Source organism: Molothrus ater, chromosome Z (genome assembly GCF_012460135.2).
Source record: "Molothrus ater isolate BHLD 08-10-18 breed brown headed cowbird chromosome Z, BPBGC_Mater_1.1, whole genome shotgun sequence".
NCBI classification, from domain to species: domain Eukaryota; kingdom Metazoa; phylum Chordata; class Aves; order Passeriformes; family Icteridae; genus Molothrus; species Molothrus ater.
The window spans coordinates 54,970,118-54,991,528 of record NC_050511.2 but is presented as its reverse complement, the minus strand read 5'-3'; the positions used below and the strand labels follow the sequence as shown (position 1 = coordinate 54,991,528).

The following is a 21,411-nucleotide window of genomic DNA, read 5'->3' as shown; positions in this document are numbered from 1 at the left end:
TTCTTTCCAGTCGAGTCAGAGTTTTCAGTTATTGGGCCCTTACTTGTAACTCCTTCCCTGTCATACTTACCAGGATTTGCATTTACCAGTCAACAGGTGTGAGAATCTTTCTGGGTTTTCTCAGCTTTGATAATTTGCCTCTCTGTTCTTAAGCATCTTTTCATTTTAAGTCTGGTTTCTTTCAGAGTCTTTCTGAAGAGTGAGCAGTGAGCCTAGATTGGTAACATTTTTCTCTTCATGCTCCATGTCCCACATAGAAAAGACTGGAGAAAACCACTTCAGTCTGTTGCCTCCACATGGTCTTCTGGTACAAGGGCTGCACAGAAAGCCAGGGTAGTGAGCAGGGTAGTGAGCAGGGAAATAACAATGTTAAACAAAAATGTCTCCATTGCAGAATGGCTTGTGGCTGGAGCACCACAACTTTCTTTGTCTTATCACTGGACCTGTCAGGAGAGCGCAAAATCACACCCAGGGAAGGCCCTGTGATGTCAGTGGGTACTGCAAGAGCACTGGTATTTTACAGATCTGTTTTCATGTGTTCAAGTTTCCAGCTTCATGCATGGAGGTTTTTTTCTGCTCTGTGTCTTCCTCTCATTGCCCTGGTGTTGAGTAACACTGTTGCATTACATGAAATTCTTTCCTATTCCAGGACCTCCACGGGCTAATGTCAAAACAAACCACAGAGACTTGACTTAAAAAAAAGTAATTTTATGAAGTCCACATAATCAGCAGGGCATTGCTTTCATGACACTTTCTGGAATAAGGCCCCAATCCTCCGACTGCTTACACAGATGCTTGGTTTCACACACGAGTAGTCCCATTGAGATCAATGGGAGTACAACATGTGCAGAAGTGTTTGCTGGACTGAGGTCTAAGTGAGAGATGAAGCCTTTCACCTAGCACAGACAGTTCAAACCAATGTTTATAGTTTCATATGCCATAATCCTTTGAGAAACATTAAAACTAAATAGCTTTTAATATTATTTGGCAAGTACTCTTTTTTATAATATTTGCTAGATGATGCCTGCTAGATTAAAGAGAAAAATATTGCGTAGATATTATAAGATGTACACTCTGTATCAGATATGGTTAATTTTAGAAAATTGCTTAGCTTTGTGTGAACAGCCAAAGAAGACCATTGGCTGTCAGGATATATTTCTGTGGTTTTTCACAGAGGGGTTTCATCCAGTTGGACAAAAATTTTCCTTTGACTTTAACTAGTGAGGCCTCCTGATATTTCCTCCTTGCTCATTTGTTTCAGACCTTTATTTTGTCAATTGCTTTGGGAAACTTGATGATAATTCTAAGTATAAACAAATTGCATGTGCCACAAATACTCCAACAAAGAAAAATCATACTTTGAATGGACTGTTGCATTTTCTACATGGCAAGGAAATACCATCAATTGTTATTATAAAAATAGAAGCACTTCAAAACAAGTAACTAGTTATTGGCATGGATTAATTTCATATAGATATAAAGATCACAGTAACTGGCTTTCATTTTCTTCATAATAATAAACCAAAGCATTCTTATCTCCTCCTAAGACAACAAGCTCGAATGTTATCTGAAACATATTTATATTTTTGATTCTGCTATCTGCCTATAAATAATCTGAAGACATACTTTAACTGGTAAAGCAAATCAATTAGTCTTATCAAGAAACAGTGAAATGTATGAGAAGTATTTATAATTAATGTCTTTCTGAAATAATGACCATGCAACTGAACAGGGAACCTGTCCAAACATTTCCACTTATAGCAGAATGAGATTGATGACATGCATAATACTATTGTTGTGTACCAGTTTTACATGTACAGTTGATTATTACAGATACAATAATATTTATTAAGCATCAAAACTGGATTTATCAGAATGTGATGAATATTGTCTTTATTCGGGCTGTTCAGCCTGTTTGCTGTATAGGTAATCTAAAAGATAGCACTTAATTTACAATATATATCAATGTTTGTGGTTTTTGCAAAGGATGTGATTATATAATATTACTATTGTCATAAATCAACATCAGTTTTTCTTTTTATTAAACTGTTTGGAGAGTTTTCCATGCATTTTAGTTTGTGTCTGAGCTGCATTATATTTCATTTTTCTTTTATATGGTGGGACTAAAGAGTTCTTAGAAAGCTTGCTGAATACCCTTACTTGGTTATCAAGTTAGTGAAAGAAGTGAGAAAGAAGTTATGGTTATATGCATGATTGTTTCATTCAGTGTGTAACAAGAAGAAGACACATACTTAGAAGGGCCCTCCTGTCCTAAAGCAGATGTCCAGAACCTGATATTAAGGCATTAAAAGTCTAAAAGCATTAATTTTTTGAGCACTTGTTGCTATCAATATGAACCCAGCTGTATTTTGATTTTCAGCCTAAACTATGTTCCTTAAATGTAATATTTTCAATGAATTGTTAGTATCTTCTCTCTTTTAGTTCATGCAGCATCTTCTGAATGTTTCCAACTTTCTAGATAATGAGGTCCTTCGGCAGTGTGCTGATTTCAAAGCCAGCTGCTAGGCACCAGCCCACTACACAAAATCCAACCTAAATGAATAAGTTATCAAGTCATGCATACAATCTAGTTTGCTTTCAGTTTGACATGATTTGAAGCTCTAACAAATAAATAATGTATACGTGTCATAATAAACTCTGGAGTTCATCGGCATTTTGCTTAACAATGACTGCCTTAAGCAAGCCAAATCACTGAATTTTACTGTTCGCTTATCTGAGTTTCAGGGCTTTTCAGGAAAGAGACATCTATTTCTTCAGCTGTATGGGAGAGGTAACCATCCTTGTAATTTGTTCTGTTGGCTGTAGAGCTGTCTTCTACAAGTAAAGCCACTTAACACTCTTCCCCCCTCTAAGACAGCATATGAGTATTCAACCTTACCTACAGTACTAGTTCATTGCAGACAATGAGTAAAGTGATGCAGAGTGAATTTAAAAAAAAAGTTCAATGAAGATATGGCAGTTTTCTTCAAAAGGACATGATGTTAATGACAGGATTGAGTGTTTATGGGTAGGAACTAAGAGGAAGGCCAATATAGCAGATATTCTGGTGGAGGTCTGTTTTAGATCATCCAGCCAAGATGAAGAAGAAGGTGAAATAGTCTATAAGCAGCTGGGAGAAGTCTCATGATTGCCATCCCTTGTTCTCCTGGGAGACCTCAATTTAGCCAATGTTTGTGGAAATGGAACAGTGTAGAGGGGAAAATATCCAAGATCATAGTGGAGTGTGTGGAAGAGAACTTCCTGACACAGATGGTGAGGGAGTCAGCTATGGAATGTGCCATGCTGCTTGTGAACAAAGGACTTATAGGTTTTGTGGTGGTCAGAGGCTGTCATGAGCACAATGATCACAAAATGATTGAGTTTTCAAATCTCAGAGATGTAAGGAGGAAGATCAGCAGAACTGCCGTCTTGGACTTCCAGAGGGCAGACTCTGGCCTGTTTAAGGGACTGGCTCATAGAGTCCCTTGGGAGGCACTCTTGAAAGGAGTGGATGTGCTTTAAGAAGGAAATCTTAAAGGGACAGGGGAGTCCAGGAAGGTTGGATGTGCTTTAAGAAGGAAATCTTAAAGGAACAGGGGCAGGCTGTCCACACATGCTAAAAGATGAATTGGTGGGGGAAGAAGATTAGCCAAGTCAAACAGCGAACTTTGGCTGGAAGTTAGGGGAAAAAAGAGAGTTTGTGACCTTTGGAAGAAAGGGGCAGGCAGCTTCAGAGGATGTCATGAAATTATGCAGGGAGACAATTAGAAGGGCCAAAGCCCAAATAGAACTTACCTGCTGTAAAAGAAAATAAGAAAGGTTTCTATAAAGTGTAGCAACTTAAGGAGAGCCAAGTAGAATCCCTTTGGTGGATACGTGAGGAAGCAGTGACAAAAGATGAGGAAAGAGCTGAGGTACCTTCTTTGCCCCAGACTTTATTAGTAAGACCAGTTCTTCTCTGAATAACCAATCCTCTGAGCTGTAAGACAGTTGTGGTAAGCCAAATGAAGCCCCTGTAACAGAGAGAAAAATTGTAAGAGATCTGCTCCGTTTGGATATACACAAGTCTGTGGGGTCAGATGGGATAGACACAAGTCTTGAGGAGCTGGGGGAAGAGCTCACTAAGCTATTTTCAATCATTTATAAGTGGCCATGGCTCATCAGGGAGGTTCCAGTTGACCAGAGTTCGGCAGACATAAGGCAAAGTTACAAGACAGTCAGGAAGAAGGATGCAGGGAGCAACAGGCCTGTAAGCATGGTCTTGGTGCCAGGGGAGGTCATGGAGCAAATCAGCTTGAGTGCCATCATGCAGACAACCAGGATTGAGCACAGTCAGCATGGGTTTACAAAAGGCAGGTCCTGCTTGAATGATCTGGTCTTCTTCTGTGAAAATGTGACATACTTCACAGATGAGGGAGAGGCTGTGGGTATTATCTACCTGTTCTTCAGTGAAGCCTTGACACCATTTCCCACAGAATTCTGCTGGAAAAATTGGATGTGATGGCCTGTACTCTTCAAGTAAAAGACAGAAGCTGGCCATATCCAGAGAACAGAGATGAGTGGTGCTAAATCCAGCTTGTGGCCAGTCACAAGTGCTGTTCCCCAGGGCTCAGTGGTGAGGAACAGCCCTGTTCAATACCTTTATCCATGATACGGATGTGCGGATCAAGTATATCCTTTGCCAGTCTGCAGATGACATAATTTACACAGTAGTGTTGATCTACTAGAGGGTGGTGGGTGGGCTCTGCAGTGGGATCTGGACAGGCTGGATTGACGGGCTGAGGCCAAGTCTGTGAGGTCAAACAAGGGCAAGTACCAGGTCCTGCACTTTGGTCACAACAACCCTACATGATGGTACAGGAAGAGAGACTGGAAGGATGTCCTGGTGGAAAAAGACCTGGTAGTGCTGGTTGAACATGAGCCAGCTGTGCCCAGGTGGCCAAGAAAGCCAATGGCATCCTGGCCTGTGTCTGCAGCAGTGTGGCCAGCAGGAGTGGGGCAGGGATTGTCCCCTGTACTTGGCATAGGTGACATCACACAAGTCCTGTGTCCAGTTCAGGGTCCCTCACTACAAAAAAGACATTGAGGTGCTGCAGCACGTCCAGAGAAGGGCAATGGAGAAAGGTGAGGGTCTGGAGCACAAGTCCTGTGAGGAGCAGCTGAGGGAGCTGGGGTTGTTTAGTCTGGAGAAAAGGAGGATTGAGAGGGGGTCCTTACTGCTCTCCACAGCATCTGAAAGGAGGCTCTAGGAGTGCGTGAGCTGGGGTTGTCTCCCAAGCAGCAAGCAACAGGAAAAGAGTAAAAAACCTCCAACTGTGCCAGAGGAGGTTTAACTTGGATGTTAGGGAACAGTTCTTCACCAAGAGGGTTATCAAGCACTGGAACAGGCTGTTCAGGGAAGTGATAGTGTCACCTTCCCTGGAGGTATTTTAAAGTGTAGCTGATGCACTTAGGGACTTAATGTAGGGAATTCAACCCTGCTTGGCTTGGCTGTGCTGGGTTAAGGGTTGGATTCAATGATTTAAAAAGTGTCTTTGCAACCTAAGAAATTCTATGGTTCTATAATTGCACACCTTTTACAGACTGTCAGCTTAATAGCCAGGCTTGTAACCGTTATCCTTTTTGGCATTGTTTTCAACTTCTGTTCAGGTTAGACACCTTTAGAAGATGTATTGGTTTTGCATCAAAAGCAGGGTCTCACAATAGTGAGATTTGCCTAATGTAGAGCTTATTGAGTTCTGATGTCCAAGATAGCAAAGAAGAAACTTGCAGTGTAACTGTGGCTTGTAGGTTCATACACTGTTACAGAAAGGATATAACTTGTATGGATGCTACCACATCTAACATGTCTGGTTACAACTTTTTATACCCTATTACCAGTAGTTTTGGGTACATATTTGCTGTCTTTGCATTGAAGGCAAGAGTAAATCTTCTTTAGAGAGGAGAAGACTCATAGTAAATGATTTGAAAATTCTATGATTTTATGCATGTGATATCAATGAAAATAGCAGTGAACAGCAAAATGCAAGAGTTTCTACAATGGTTAGAATTAACTCTTACATATTTTGTGGCTTTCTTCACATTTCTTTTGATATCCTGCAACATAAAAAAAATATTCTAATAGTTGCTTTTACAATATAAATATGTCTCCAAAGAGACATTTTATTTTCAGGATCACTCCATTCCCTGACTGCCTGAAGTGAAAATGAGCAGCCAAATAATTATCTGCTAATACCTTTCTTACCTGACTAAATGGAAAAATAAAATGCAAGAATTTCTAAAGATGTAATAGCAGGCCATGGAAAGAGAACAAGGGAAGGCAACAGATAGGGAGGGAAGAATTTCAAAAAACTATTTTTGCGCTTGCTGTGGCATCTGTGAAATAGTTATTAATTGCTTCATAACTTAGCTTTCTCTGCAGCTGTGCTGCTACATTTGAACTTTTTTAATCTAGAATTTCATGGCATCTATACCAGAAATAGGGGCAACAGTTTTAGCGCTAGAATTAGATTTGCCCCAATGATCCAAGTAAGCAATACTGATTCTATCAGTACTGAAGTTATTGAAGGTTCTCAGAAGTCTCTTTAGCACCCACCTTGTCTTTTATTACTGCTTAAATCTTAGATGGTTCATGTTTATATTACTTCTGTTATTTATGTTATGGCTGTTCAGAGATTTTAGAGCATCACTTATATGGCATGCAGTGTGCTTTTGAAGTTATGTTATTACTGCCATTGTGTGTTGCTCTTACAATTGTCATTAAAGAATCCATGTCCTCCAAATAATTATCCTCAACCAATCCAGCCACTGGAAGAGGAACCTGACCTCTATTTATGTCTCAATTACTTAATAAAGGGGTGTTTGCAAGGAAGGGTACAGAAAATACTGAAAAGAGAAGACTTATATTCTGATGACTATGCTTTGGACTTACTTTCCTGGAAAATGAAGGAGTTTCTGTTGTACTCTGAAGTCAAAGGATGAAATTCATAGAGGAGAAGTATGTATCACATTCTGAGTCTCTTGATCTGCAACATACCAGTAAAATATCTGTAAACAGTCAAGAACCTATTAAGAAGATAATTAACTATAAGGCAACTGCTAAGGGGGACCATAATGCAAATCAGATGAAGTGATTGCAGACCTCTTTTATCAAATTCCAGTCTGTTCCACAATCTAGTTCATTCCATTACAAAACAAACAGAAAACCACAACAAAACCCAAACCTTTAATATCCAGCAAAACCAAGAGTTATCAGAGTCCAGTATGAAGCTTAGGTAACACTTCCAAGTGCAATCAAAGCAGAAAAATGAAATAACTAACTGTGTTTCCACTACTTGGATCAGTGACTATGTGAGATACAGAAAAAATGAATGCAGAGTCTGAAGGGACTTGGAGAAATGGTATTCTGTTTTACCATGAGGCTATTGCAATGTGTGAGAAATTTATGCCAGTGTGGATGGATGCAATGATCAAGTGAGGTAGTCAAAGGCTTCCAGTAACATAAGTTTATCACAGGTTTCTGCAGTATTTTCTGTAATAGAAAGTATGGCTGTTTAAGGATGTATGCATGTGTAATACAGATGTGGGTAAATATGTATATCCATTGTTTAATGCAGTGCCTGTGTTCACAGCTTGGGCTACAGGTTTGTTATTTCTCTGTTATGGCAGATTATGCTTTGCTCCCTCATGAGGGTTTCTTCAGGCAGTTATTTCTTCACTGGTTTCCTGATTTATATAACTGTAAAGTGAATAAGAACTCCTGCATAACGGTGACATGAAAAATAATAACCATAAATGAGTTTTGTTGGTTTTTTTTCCAGATTTTAACCTGCATTGTGCAACTTGACAAATTCAGCACAGTATTGTTATTTACCTTCCAAGCCTAGGGCTTCTTCTTCTTCTTTACAGATGGGTTTACAATTCTGTAAGAACAGGGCTAAGAGTGCTGTTGGATAAATTATGACTATGCAGCAATGTCAGTAATATCCCAATATGCCCAAGGAGGGCATAGTGTCACTTGATGCATCAATACTTGCAGAATAAAGTATTTGAAAATACTTAGTCTTACAGCACAGTCCTTCCAATTCCAGACCAAGGCCCAGGAAAGACCCATGTTATCATGACAGATTTTAATTTTTCATATCATTTAATGACTGTCTATTTATACAAAGCTCTGGGTAGAGGCCTGTGTGCTAAGACATGAGTGTCACTACTGATTATGGCAGACCTTTTTATCTTTCCTGTTTCATATAATCTGGGAATTAGGAAATTATTAGCTCTTTATTTATGGGAATTGTTTTTGCATCGTGTTAAGATATATATTGTTATGTGAATAAGCAGCATGTAAATGGATAGGTAATAAACACTGATGAGAATGTTTGCATAGATATTGCCAAAATTGTTTCAGCCAAGTACTGTTAGTCATTAATTTTTCCTTCTCTTCCTTTTTATATGCTGATGTACTGTAGAACTTTTCCGATTTCTTCACAGATTTTTATAGTTTAGCATATTTTGCTCACATATTCAGCATACATTAAGATATTTGCTTAAGAATAGGTCCTTGCTGATAACCAGCATGTTAGCATTTATACAAAAATCAACTTAATCACTGGGATTAAAATATTTGTTTACTTCTGAGGACTCCTGATTCTCTGACTTTATTCCACTCAGTGCATGTTGGGGTAGCATCTTGCTTATCCAGCACAGGAGTATCTGGCCAGGTTTCACCTGATCCTTGTCACTCAGGAAAAAAGGATAAGAATTGCCATAGATACTTGATTCCTGTGTCTCTCCTGCTCTTGCAATGGACATATTCCTCCTGATTACTCACAGTCCCTCTTGGCCAAAAGCAAAAGCAAGGCTGGTTCCTGAATTTGACACTCTCCTTTGGTGGAGGAAAAAAACTAGGTTTTGATTTCTACATATATTTTTGTGTGAACTATAGGAAACTCTCTTTTAAAGTATCAAATATAGTCACACAATTTCTGAGATTATTCTCCTGATATTGAAATAGATATTCAAGATTGTTAATCTGTATATACTAGAAATGTTCAATTCAATGTAATAAATGTGCTCCCTCTTTTTTTTAACAGAATTAATACTTTCAAGAAGATATCAATTTAGGCTCAGACAATTTCAAAGGGAATCACATTTTTGGGGGAAGGATGTTAAAGCAAATGGTGTTCATACAGGAGGAAAAGGCATGAAAATGAGATTTACTTCAGATAGGTACCTAATTGTTCAGATGTATTTGTGAGGTTTGCCAAAGGAATTGTGAAACAAGTAAAAATCTTGTGAGATCACACGCTTTTAGTAGGATTAGACCTATCTAGATAACATTTTTAAGCAGTCGGGGGGTAGGTATGCATGATACATTTATCTTTTCATTTCAGAATCTCCAGAGCAACTCTATTCTTGGCTTCAGAGGGAGCATCCACTTTTGAATACGAACATATTACCTTTTTTTTTTTTAAATCAACATAACTGGCTCTCATGTCCTTAGCAGGGATGTCATGTTTAGGAAAACAACGATTCCCTCAGGACTGGTTTCTCATTTGGTACTTCAAAAAAATTATGTGTCTCAAGGGAGATCCAAAAGGCATCATCAACTCCATTTTTCCTTCTAGTCTCATTTGTTTTGATATTATGAGTCCTACAACTCCCTAACATATCATGTAAGGCTGCTGAAGTAAATACTCTTGCTGCAACTGAGATGTGAAGGAAGGGGTCCTTGTGTAGGGATTGCTACTGCTCCTTGCTCAGATGTCCCAGCCATTTTATTGCACATTTTACATCCAGATTTTCTTGTTTATCTGGCAGTTCATTATTTAAGGCCAGCTTGTCAGAATCAGTTAAATATTCTTTGGGAAACATGGTCACATCTTTGAGACACCACAAATATTTTTAATATGAAAAGATTGGCTTGATAAGAGAAACAAGATAAACTTGCATCCCCTAAAATATTTTTCTGCTTTTTCATGTATATTTCTAAAAGTATCAGTACACGGATGACAAACTTCATGGCAATAAAGTCCTGGAAAGAGAGACACCAGCAAAGCAGTGAAAATGATTGCTGATGATTTGTTCTAACTACTTGACTTTGTGCCATCTCCCCAGATATATGACCAAGATGGGACACTGCAGCACTTTATCGATGGTGGAGAACCCAGTAAGTCGAGCTGGATGAGGTACATCCGATGTGCCAGGCACTGTGGGGAGCAGAACTTAACCGTGGTTCAGTACAGGTAAAGTGATTCTTGATTCACTCAGTGACACAAAATGAGAGTGTTTTATCAGGCTGTGATCATCAGGAGTACTGCTGCCTTTGATTGAAAAGACAGTATCCTAGCTTTGGAGGATGTGCTGACGTGGGGCAGCACACATGGGGTGAAGCTCCAGGGAGCGAGGGCAGCCCTGTGTCACTTGTGTGACCACCCCGCCACACAGAGCTCTCTGCACTGTTTCAAACAGCCTCATCAGAGGCAAGCCAACACAAGCAGTTCTCCACCCTTAAGAGGGATGCATGTGATAGGGGAGGGGGAAAAGTGGCACCCAGAGGCATCCTGAGAGTCAGCCATGAGCTGTGCATACACCTCGAGCTCTTTTGTTGAGTGCACCTGCTGGCCAAGATTGCTAGAGCTTGTGCCTCTTATGCTGCTGGCTAGAGAAAGTCAAAATGCAAAGAAAAATGTAAAGAAATTATGGTACATTTTGCTTTGTACTTGCAAAGATATGCAGAAAACCCAGACAACACATTACATAAATACATGACCTCAGCTATAAACAAACCTTTTGCCTTAGAATCAGAAGCGACTGCTTGGCCTTATTAAATGTGGTAGGAAGCACATCAAAGAATGCCCCAGGCTTGCCAGTTGCAGTGAGCAATGATTTTTGCTGGTTGCTTTAGAGAGCAGAGTTTCTTTTATTTAGGAAAAATCTTAAACTTATTTAAACTACCTTTAAAATTAAAAATAAAACATATAAAAGCAAGCTAAAATGAAATATATAAAGTTTGATTATCCCATAGGGATCCAATTTAACAATGGTAAAATTGTTCAATTGCATTTTCAGCTTTTTTATTCTCTGGCCAGTTGACTAAACAATGCTGCAGTTAAAAAAATAACAATCCTATTTATACATTAGGAATCTTTTATTATATACTTAGGTATCTGCTATCTATAGCTAAAATACCATAGGATTTTAAAGAAACACACTGGGTAATGAATAAAGATTGTTGTGATGAAAGAGTATTTTTGTAGGTATCTTGTGGACTATTTCTCTATGTGCTGATGTGTGCGTGCACATACATATATAAAAATAAGAAAAAAATATGCGTACACACATATATATAGATGACAAAACTAAATGAAAAGTGAACATGAGAAAGTCATTACACATCTGTCAATATTAAGTGGATTTTACAACTCTCCTTTCATGATGGAGTTTTTACTTAGAGTTCCCTCTGTTGATCTGTTTTCGATTACTTCAGATCTTTATAAAATGAACTACAAAAACACAATTTAAAAAACTGGCATCCATCACCAGTGACTGCATCCAAGTGTAAGAAAATAGAAAAGTTGGACACTGAAAAACCAGCCTAATTTTTATTGTACATGGACGTCCTCCTCACAGAAAGTCAGCTGGTTTAAATTCATTCTGTTATGATTTGTAATATCTAAATGGAATTTTCTTCAAAGTGCTCTTGATTGATTGACCCTTAGCTGAACGTTTTGTTTTTATTTTGAGGCTGACAATAATGTTTGTTGGCATGTGTTCTGCTTCAACTGTGTTGGGACGCCATGAAGCTATCTTTATGAGTCATCCAACCACAATACTAAATACATGTCAGCAAAGGAAATATTATCCGAAAAGGGAAAAATCCCTTTGATGTACTTCAGCATGCAGAGATTGCTGCGAGTTTTGGAAGCTCTGCACACTTGTAAGGGACGGTGTACACTTACACTTTTTTTTCCCTGCCTACTCCAAGCCCCACAGACCACCCATTGCTCAAAAACAGTCCTGCTCTTTCAGCGGCAAAGTGTGTCATTTGGTTTTAGCACATTCATTTGCTGGGCTGCTGTGTTTATGTTAAGGGAAGCCAAACTGAGAGATGAAATGTTACAAGGGTGAAGTACAAAGTAGACTCAATTTTTCTCAAGTTAAGAGATGCCGGTAATTTATAGTGTGGCTCCGATTTTCATTTTTATGTAACAGTGGAAAGAATTAACTAAATGCAAAGCTCTGTCAAGAAAGAGAGACAGAGAAGAAGAGGAGGAGAAAGAGGAGGAGGGAAGATGAAGGGGACACACAAAGAGGAGAGTTTTTGTCAGATATTCATAGAAGGCTAAGAAAACCGTTCTGCTTAGCTAGCAGTGCCCTCCTGAGACAGGGTGGCAGTAAGCGAGGAAAATAACAAGATAAATGAAATTTTTGCAGCTGCTAGTAAAATATTGAGAATCTGCACTTTTTTATTGATCTTTATGATCCTGTTGCCAAGAGCCACTTTGCGGTGACAAAATATGTTGACAAGTGCATATCTCACTGCCATGAAAAATGTGGTAGAAGATTCTCCTTATGTCTGCAGTGTTATACAAGGAACAAATTGCATTGCTACAGCCAATTCTTTATAGAAAGTCTAAATTTAAGGCCTACCAACCCTAAACACTTTTATCTTGAACTTCAGAATAATGTTTGTAGCAATTCTTCACTCAGAAAACTGGTTGAGGCCTAACTTTTTTTTTGGTCTGTAGATGTTTTTTCTGCCTTACATAAGCGGTTATAAAAAATGTTCATTTCTTGGTACTTTGACTGTATCACTTTGGTATGTAATCCTTCAGCAAGAGTGGACTGTTCTTCTTGTATATATTGAATTTCTATCCATCTCAGAGGAGTGTGTTTTACTGTTCCATGTGAAGCATAAGGGAAAAGCCACTGCAAACTGATAACATTTGTCTTTTATCCTGTGTCTGATTCTAATCTAGCACAGTTTTTGCTGCCATGTAAATGTCTTAACTGCAGAAATATCACTCTGAAGCTATTTGCATCAGTGCAAGATCAGGAAAAGGCTCTTGTTTTTTATGCTGAAGACATAAGGACTTTTCCCTTTTCACCCCCATGTTCCCACTTCAGTGGTCTAGAAATACCCAGTGTTCTCTCACAGGAACAATGAGATACACACTTAAGGTAACACTGATTTACACATACTAAATCATTGGCACTGCCCTCACATTCCATGTAGTGGAAGATTTTAGCACTGCATGATCCAATTAATCCCAGTTTTTTATTTCCCCTAAGTCAAAGTCTGTTTTCCTCGACAACCCAAGGTCTCTCTATAAAAGGTGTATTACTGCCATGAAAGGTCACTCCACACACTATCTCAAAGGTCTTGCTAAATGTATTTATTCATTTAATTTCTCTTCACAAAAGAAATGTTGTCTACCCTAAAATATGTTAACTTTTGCAGGTGACAAATGCAAAGCTGTTTAAATGGCTGTACTTGCTTATCTGTGTACACCACTCAGATGATTATACCATGTAAGCAGAAAGTACCATTCTAAAATCCCCCTGAAACATATTTTGCAAGAAAATACCTGTATTTTAATGGTATCTTGGTCCTTCTGAAACCTTAGCATTTAATATATGCTAGATACAACTTGTCTGTAATGCTGTTAGCCTGTGCTACAGGAACAAAGTCCTTCTCTAATGACAGATTTGGTTTTAACACAACCAGTAGGTTATTCATTTAGTTATCTGCAGAAATGCTTCCAAAACAATGAATTTCTACTGTAATACCATGTACTATAAGATGAGAATGCTCTATTCCTAAATTATGCCATGTTTTCTTTTTTCTTGATTAGGTCAAATATATTCTACCGGGCTTGTATAGATATCCCCAGGGGCACTGAGCTGTTAGTGTGGTACAATGACAGCTACACATCTTTCTTTGGAATCCCTCTCCAGTGCATTGCACAAGATGAAAATTGTAAGTTCTTTCTTGCATTTCTACCTGTGTAAGCCATAATTCCTCTTTCATGCCTAATCAGATACATCATAGAGCATTTTAGAGGGGGCTCTGTCCCTGGAACTTCAACACCTATCTGGATGGAGCTTTGAGCAATCTGTTCTCGTGGTGTCCCTGCCCATGGCAGGGGAGCTGGAACTAGATGATCTTTAACCATTCTATGATTCTCTGATTCTATGACGTTTAATGAAATTTGCAGTATATTTAAGGTGAGGTGATACACTTATGCTGCAAAATTGTGGTATGGTTAGAATCACTGTTCTGTATCAGTGATTAATTAATGTATTGCAAACGAGTTTGTTTGGTTCTCTCAGTTGTTACTAGGTCTATCACAAACCACTGTATTACCAAAACAGTAATGCATTGCAAGCCCACAGGGCCTCTGTTGGTGTTTCCTTTTTTCTATGTCTCAGACTGGCAGATTAAAGAGGTTAGATCCTTGTGGTTAAACATAAAACCCTACTTTTAAAAATACCAGCTGAATGTAAGCACACTGAAATGACAATAAATCTCTATTCCATCCTGACCATCCCCATTTTCATCCATTCTTTTACCTGTTCTCAACATTTTATTTCTTGTTTGCTAGCGATCCTCATGAAACTAAGCATGAATAGTTACTTTCAACACAGACAAAAACTAGTGCTGGATACCTATGTCTGTAATAAAAATGAGTGATCCAGGCACATCCTTCAGTTCTACTGCTTGTGTGTGAGACTTGGTTAGAGCTTGCATCCATTTTGGCAACTATATATATCTATAAAGTGGGAGAAAACAAGAATGGACCCGTTTACTTTGGTCTAAAGTAACTCTGTGACTGCCCACACTCAGTAAATGATGTATGAGGTGTATGTTTTTGGTCCTGTACTTGGACTTAAGCAGCATGAACTGCTAGGAAGAACTAGTGTCTTATAGCAACTTAAATACCGAATCATGCAGCAATTAAACAGCAAGATAGCAGGGACTAAACTATTGAAAATAAGCATCCTTTCTCATCTTGAGTTTTCTGTTGAGTCTGCTGAGTTTGAGAAAAGTTTAAAAGAAATTTAGTTTCTGTAAGAAATATTTGCTGATGAAAGCCATGCTCTGGAGTGTACAATATAGAAATATTTTTTCTTTCAGAAACTCAAGACTACAAAAATTTTTTTTAAAATCATTATGGATAATATCTCTAAATATTGTCTCTTGTTATTTCTCTGTGAGACAAACCAGAGTTTCATCCATAGAGACACTGACATGAGTAGATGAAATTAATCTCTGACCATGGAGCCATCTGCAGACTGGTATAGGACTTCAGTCCCACCTAAACTCCCAGAATGTACCTTCTGCTTATCTTCTGCACAAGGGTATTGTCAGCAGCACAAGTTCTGCCTATATTCCTTAGATCTTTAGTAGCCTGATCTCACTGCTTCTGTGGACTTTTATGACCACAATTTAAATAAAATAAAATAAAAGAAAAAGTATATTGAGGCAAAATGATAGTATACAAATTGGTCCTGGTACTGAAGAGACATAGAAGATGTATTCTGTGTCTGGAAACTTGAGATAGACAGATCCATGGATGCAAACCTACTTAGAAATGAGGTTCTCAGATACTACAAAAAAGAATAGGTTAGGATGGACCTCAACTGACATAAATTAAGTATCTTCTAGTAATATAATATTGGAATTGTTATGATTGATCATAGATATTAAAACAGAACTCTAAAGCAACTGGCATGATTTAAAATATTACCAAATATTAAGTTGTGGTTGTTTTGGGGATTTTTTTGTTTGTTTGTTTGTTTGTATTTCTTTTACATTAAATAATATTAGCTGATTCCGGCTTACAACTGAAATTCTCATGTTTGCTCTTAGAAATCATGATTTGCTCATGTTTGCTCTTAGAAAAATTGATTTACCAAAACACAGTTGTAATTTCTAATCATCAGTTTAATACATGCTACGTACCTATTTGTATATATAAACAGTTTGTAACCAAATTTGTGTACAGAAACTTATATGTATACAACATATTTAATAACATATTAAAAATTTCCATGAAAATAATAGCGCATGGGCCTGAGTCTACCAAAATTAGAAAGTATTAAAAGTTACTCAGTCCAGTGGCCTAAATTATATTTATTTTTCATTGTGGTGCAAGCTTTTGTCAGCTGACTATTTTTCCACAGGACCCTTGCCTCATTCACTGAATGATCTATATGGCTCTCAAGGTGTGAGGCAGCTGTTCAATTTCTTCTACTTGCTTCACCTCCTGCCTTTCTTATCACAAAACATTCAAATTCAGCACGAAATCACTTCTTTGTTAAAAACATATTGCATTTGTCCCTGAAATATCTGAGTGCCTCATAAGCCATAGTTAATTGACGATCATAAGACTAGAAACAATTTTCATGGGACTTTTAAAACATTTTTATACCTGTTTTGTAGGTGGGAAACTGATGCATGAAGATCTCTCTGCCTGTACTTTGCAGTGTTTCATGGTGACCTACCTGCTATTAACCTCAGGCATAAGATACATGATGAAGTCCCTGGCTTCTTACTGCATTGGCAGTGTGACCATCTGTGAGATCTAATGGTGTAATATCCTCAGAGGCCACCCTTTTGCAGGATGAGGGAACTATTGCTGCAGTAGATATTTAAGCCCTCTTGTATCTCAAGGAGGGTCCCAGCAGGGACTTTTTTCTCCATGCTCTCAAAATTCACGCTTGTCTGTGATATAGCAGTCAGACATGCTGATTGTAGCATGCAGAGTCAGGGTATCACAAGTGGTGTAGCTTTTTCTTTCAGATGACAATCCCATTGTGTAATAGAAGTATATCACAGTCAGGCTTCTCTGGGTCCTTTCAGTCTCAGACACTCCCTTGCATGAATTTTCATTTCAGTGTCACAAAATCAGCACCATCCATTCAGATCACTGTCTCATTCAAGCCCTTCTTTTCTTTTTTTTTTTCCTTTTTTTTTTTTGTACTTTGTTAAAATAAAACTGTTTCATTGTAGTGTCAAGAAAATGGATGTTGATTTTTTTGGTGTCCCAAAACTGTATTAGTTTTAAAAAGGCATAAAAAGGATCTTATTTACTTTTCTTGTTTTCTCCCAGTGAATGTCCCTTCGACTGTAATGGAGGCCATGTCCAGACAAGACACCCTACAGCCATTTAATAAAAGTAGCAAACTATCCCCTGCCACTCCACAGCGATCCATAGTATTTCCACAGACTCCGTGTAGCAGAAATTTTTCTCTCCTGGATAAGTCTGGGTCCATCGAGTCAGGATTTAACCAGATCAGTGTCAAAAACCAACGAGTTCTTGCAAGCCCAACTTCAACAAGCCAACTAAATTCTGAGTTCAGTGACTGGCATCTTTGGAAATGTGGGCAATGCTTTAAGACTTTCACCCAGCGGATCCTCTTACAGATGCATGTGTGTACGCAGAACCCCGACAGGTAAAGCCCAGGCTCTCTTTATTTCTGTATCTACTGATAGCCAGATCCACTGCTTTCTTCTTTTATCAAGCTGTTATCATTTTCAAAACCAAACCATTATTATGGGGAGCCTGTATGACATAATTCATCTGCAGCTGCGTGAAGTAAGCTGATAAAAACTATTGCTTGCCTTCACTATTTGTAAAAACATTCAGTGCCTAAATGTGCAGATAAAAGGAAATAGCTAAGGATATAATCTTGTTTTTAGAATGGTTTGGTACATCTGATGGAGGCAACAAAATAGAATGAAAATTTATGAATATCATAGATGGAAAAAATGAGGTCAAGATAATTAAAAGTCTCTCTGTCTTCCAAAGATAATCTAACTTGCTGCTCAGTGGCTGTCACAGTCATTTCAGGGTTCACCTATAGTGTGCAATGCGTATGAACTTAATTAAGTACTAAGAGGTAATGAATTGGAATTTTTTGCTTAGTACTATTTTTCTTCATAGCATGCAAACCCATAAATCGTACAAAGCTGTCAAAAGGAAATACCTACTCCACCAGTGATGTGGAGGAAAACAGATGCCACTTATTCAATAAACTAATATCCACACAGAAGAAAAATGTTGACTAGATACCTCAGAGTCAAAGTTGGTTTGAAAGTTTGTCAATACAGAATTTTATGGCTGTGAACTGAGGATGAAATTTAGCTGAACAAGTGAATTAAAATTTCAGGTACTCTGACCGGTGGCACAGTAAATATAATGGAACCATTATTTATGAATCAAAGCTGGTTTATTTGACAATTTTGATAGCTGGCAGGACAAAAGACAAAAATCAAATTAATTCAATAAAAAAGGCTGCCCGTATTTTGTCTCTTCTTCAGCTGTGCAGATTTGAGCATAACAGCTAAATCCCTGAAAGGTGTTTCAAAAAGCAGCATTTAACTGTGAATTAGAGTTAAAAATACCACTACCAAAAAAGCAGCAAAGACTGAGTCTGTGTATGTGTTTGTGTGCATGTCTATGTCTCCTCGTGTACTTTGTGTACTATCTACATGTACACATATGCTTGTGTGATGCTATGGGTATGGAGAGAATAAGTCCATTTTTCCAGAAGAAATTTCAAGCATGTTAGGGACTAATTAGATTCTAAGCTAGTATTAATAAAAATTAAGAATTGATAATATTGCGAATGTGAACAAGCCCTTTCAACACTTTTCTGGATTTCATGCTTGCCTCAGCAGAAGCAAATGCCTCGCTAGGGAAGCTGTAGGACAAAACTGGTAATTTAGGTGTCACAATGTAGAATATGGGTCCTGAAAGGTCTGCTCTCCTACATTCCATGGACTTTCGTGTTTCTGGTATTAAAGAATCCTAAGCATACTGTAAAGCATAAAATGGTGCATCCTGGAAGAGTCTAGACACTGGAAAAGGTATGTTGTGAGGTCCTCCACATACTTTTTTCAGTGATACACCCAATCAGGTGTGACACCTCGATTTCATCCTTTGTTTGAACCGGTGACTTCCTTTGTGAAGAAGCAAGTTGCAGATAATAGTTAATGCAAGAAGGGTCTCTCTTAATGGCACTATTCTCCACTCTAAGTGACAGCTAAATATTTATTTTGTCAGAGAAAGAAAATGAGGATAAATCTGTCTTACCATTAGATCTTTCATCGTGGAGGTGAGAGATTAATTTTTTTAAGTTAATTTAATTCTTTTTTTATTTATTTCGTCCTAAGCAGCTTGTGTCAAATATTGTCTGAAACACGGACTGGATTTCTGGTCTTCAGTCTTAAAAGTGATCATTCGCATTAATAGGGTGCTGATTCACCGTGTATTACCTCTCAGTCCCTCCTGTGCCTACCCAGCCAACAGCTTCCTCAGGAAAGTCTGGAGCATTGTCAGCTCAGAATACCCTAGGGCATAGTAGGAAATCATCTTGCTATGATTAAGGTCGTTGCAATTCATTCCATGCTTGAAATTACCATAAATAACTGCCCTAGGATCTCGGTTATCATATCCTTGCTTAGAAACCTTCACAGTCTGAGCTTACACCACAGGAAACTTTTTGTCTTTTAGTGGGTGCCAGTTACTTAGTGATGCAGTGTCTAGAAAAAAGTGGCCTTTGGTTTCTTAAACACTTTGCATTTTTCTAGATGAAAAATTTTTACAGTGTTGTACAAAATTTCCAGGAGACACGAAAGTAAGGTATGATTTGTGAAGAATACCTGCTTGCCAGCCCGAAGTACTGGATGCAGCTCTCTGGTTTTTATTTTCTCAATGACATCTGCAGCACTGCTCCAGCTGATAAACAACTCCTCATTTATTGTCAGCAATTTGTAAGCACACCAGCCACTGCATCTTTGATGTGACTGAAACAGCAGGGCCTATCATCTCTAGGAAATAGACTTCAGTCTGTCTGTTCTGGCTTAGTATTTGTTTTGCAACAGTGCCGTGCAGGGAAAAAACCTTTGAATCTGTACAGGAGCCTGATTCATGGTCTGAAATACAAGAAAAGCAGACTACTTGAAGCTTGAGAAATCCAAACAAAGATAATACAACAACTGAGATTAAGAAAAAATCTAAATGAGAGCAGAAATAAATAGGCCATAATATACGTAATTCCATGAAGTAGTAAGAAATAAATGATCCTATTTATCAGGCAGATCACTTAATAAATAAAAATAATTTTAAAACATTATGAATCACAAGTAGGAGAAATTATTAAAATCTTCTGCTGTGCTTTTTGTTTTATTTAAAGATTAAGAATTGAATTTAAAATATCTTTTAATTTTTTACTAGTTTACTTATACACTTGTCTCTTTCCACCAAAAAATTTTAAGTTTGTTATATTTTTCAGGGCTTCTCTTTGAAATTAATGGTAATTGAGGTTGAAGTGTGTGTGAGAGGTGGAAATTTAAATTTGTAAAATCTTGAACTCAGGGACCTTCTGAGCCTTTAAGACTTGCTTAAGCCTTGACCAGACAGAAACAGTTTGAGACGATATTTCTGGAAGCAAGAGTTGGAAATATTTTTCATGGGGTTTTCTTGGGTTTTTTTGGTTTTTTGTTTATTATGTTGGGATGGGGTTTTTTTGGTTTTTTTTGTGGTTTTTTGTTTGTTTGTTTGTTTGTTTTCTTTTCTAAGTTTTTTTAGGCTTTATTATTATTATTATTATTTCCTCCCTTCTTCTGCAGAAATTCCTAACAATCCTGTTTGGAAGGCTCAAAAACGGGGTTACCAAAACTCCTTATTACAATGAACAATTTTTATTTGGTTTTTTTAACAGCAACCACTTTTCTGATAATGACACAGTCTTTTTTAATGACAGCACTCTTCCACATCACTCTGATCACCAGATTCACAGTTCATTGGTGTTCAGGGAAGGCAGAAAGCTTCAGTTCTCAAGACTTCTGTGTGGCATATTTTCATGAACAACCTGTACATCTGTATGATATATATTCTCATTGATTGCCAGGGATTCAAGCTGAGAATCTGAGGGAAAGCACACTCCATAAATGTGTTCATGGATGATAGATTATGGATGTGATCTGGCACTCACAATTCTTCTTTACTCAAAAGATATTATACTCATGTTTTGCAATATCACCTCAATATTAAATAGTAAGCATGTTTTGTTTTGTTTTGTTTTTCTTAACAGGAAGTTGAAGTTATCAGCCTAATAGATGTTTTTCTCTAATATCATGGCTTAGTCCATTTTGTGTTAATATTTTCTTTATAGGTTCTGTGTCTTTGACCTTGATGGTCTCCCCAAGTCCGCTAATTGATTTGAACCTCTCCAAAACAGACTTCTAAAAAAGAAGTGTTTTGAGTAAGAGTTGTCTATTTCTGTGTATTGAGTATTGCTCTGTTAAAGTAAACTTCATGCTGAATTTAATGCTGGTTCTTGCATAATCTTCTCATAAAGGTTTGCAAGTGCCCAGTACTCAGAGCTAGTAACAATAAC

General features: G+C 37.8%; 1 protein-coding gene across 1 annotated transcript in view; it reads left to right on the top strand.

Moving 5' to 3' along the window:
- Positions 1–21,411, top strand: part of PRDM6 (PR/SET domain 6) — a 74,898-nt gene that overhangs the window by 39,246 nt on the left and 14,241 nt on the right. The window contains exons 3-5 of the mRNA XM_036403685.1: positions 10,117–10,244; positions 13,857–13,981; positions 17,118–17,460. Coding sequence (XP_036259578.1) covers positions 10,117–10,244; positions 13,857–13,981; positions 17,118–17,460 — 596 coding nt within the window. The remainder of the gene's footprint in view (positions 1–10,116; positions 10,245–13,856; positions 13,982–17,117; positions 17,461–21,411) is intronic.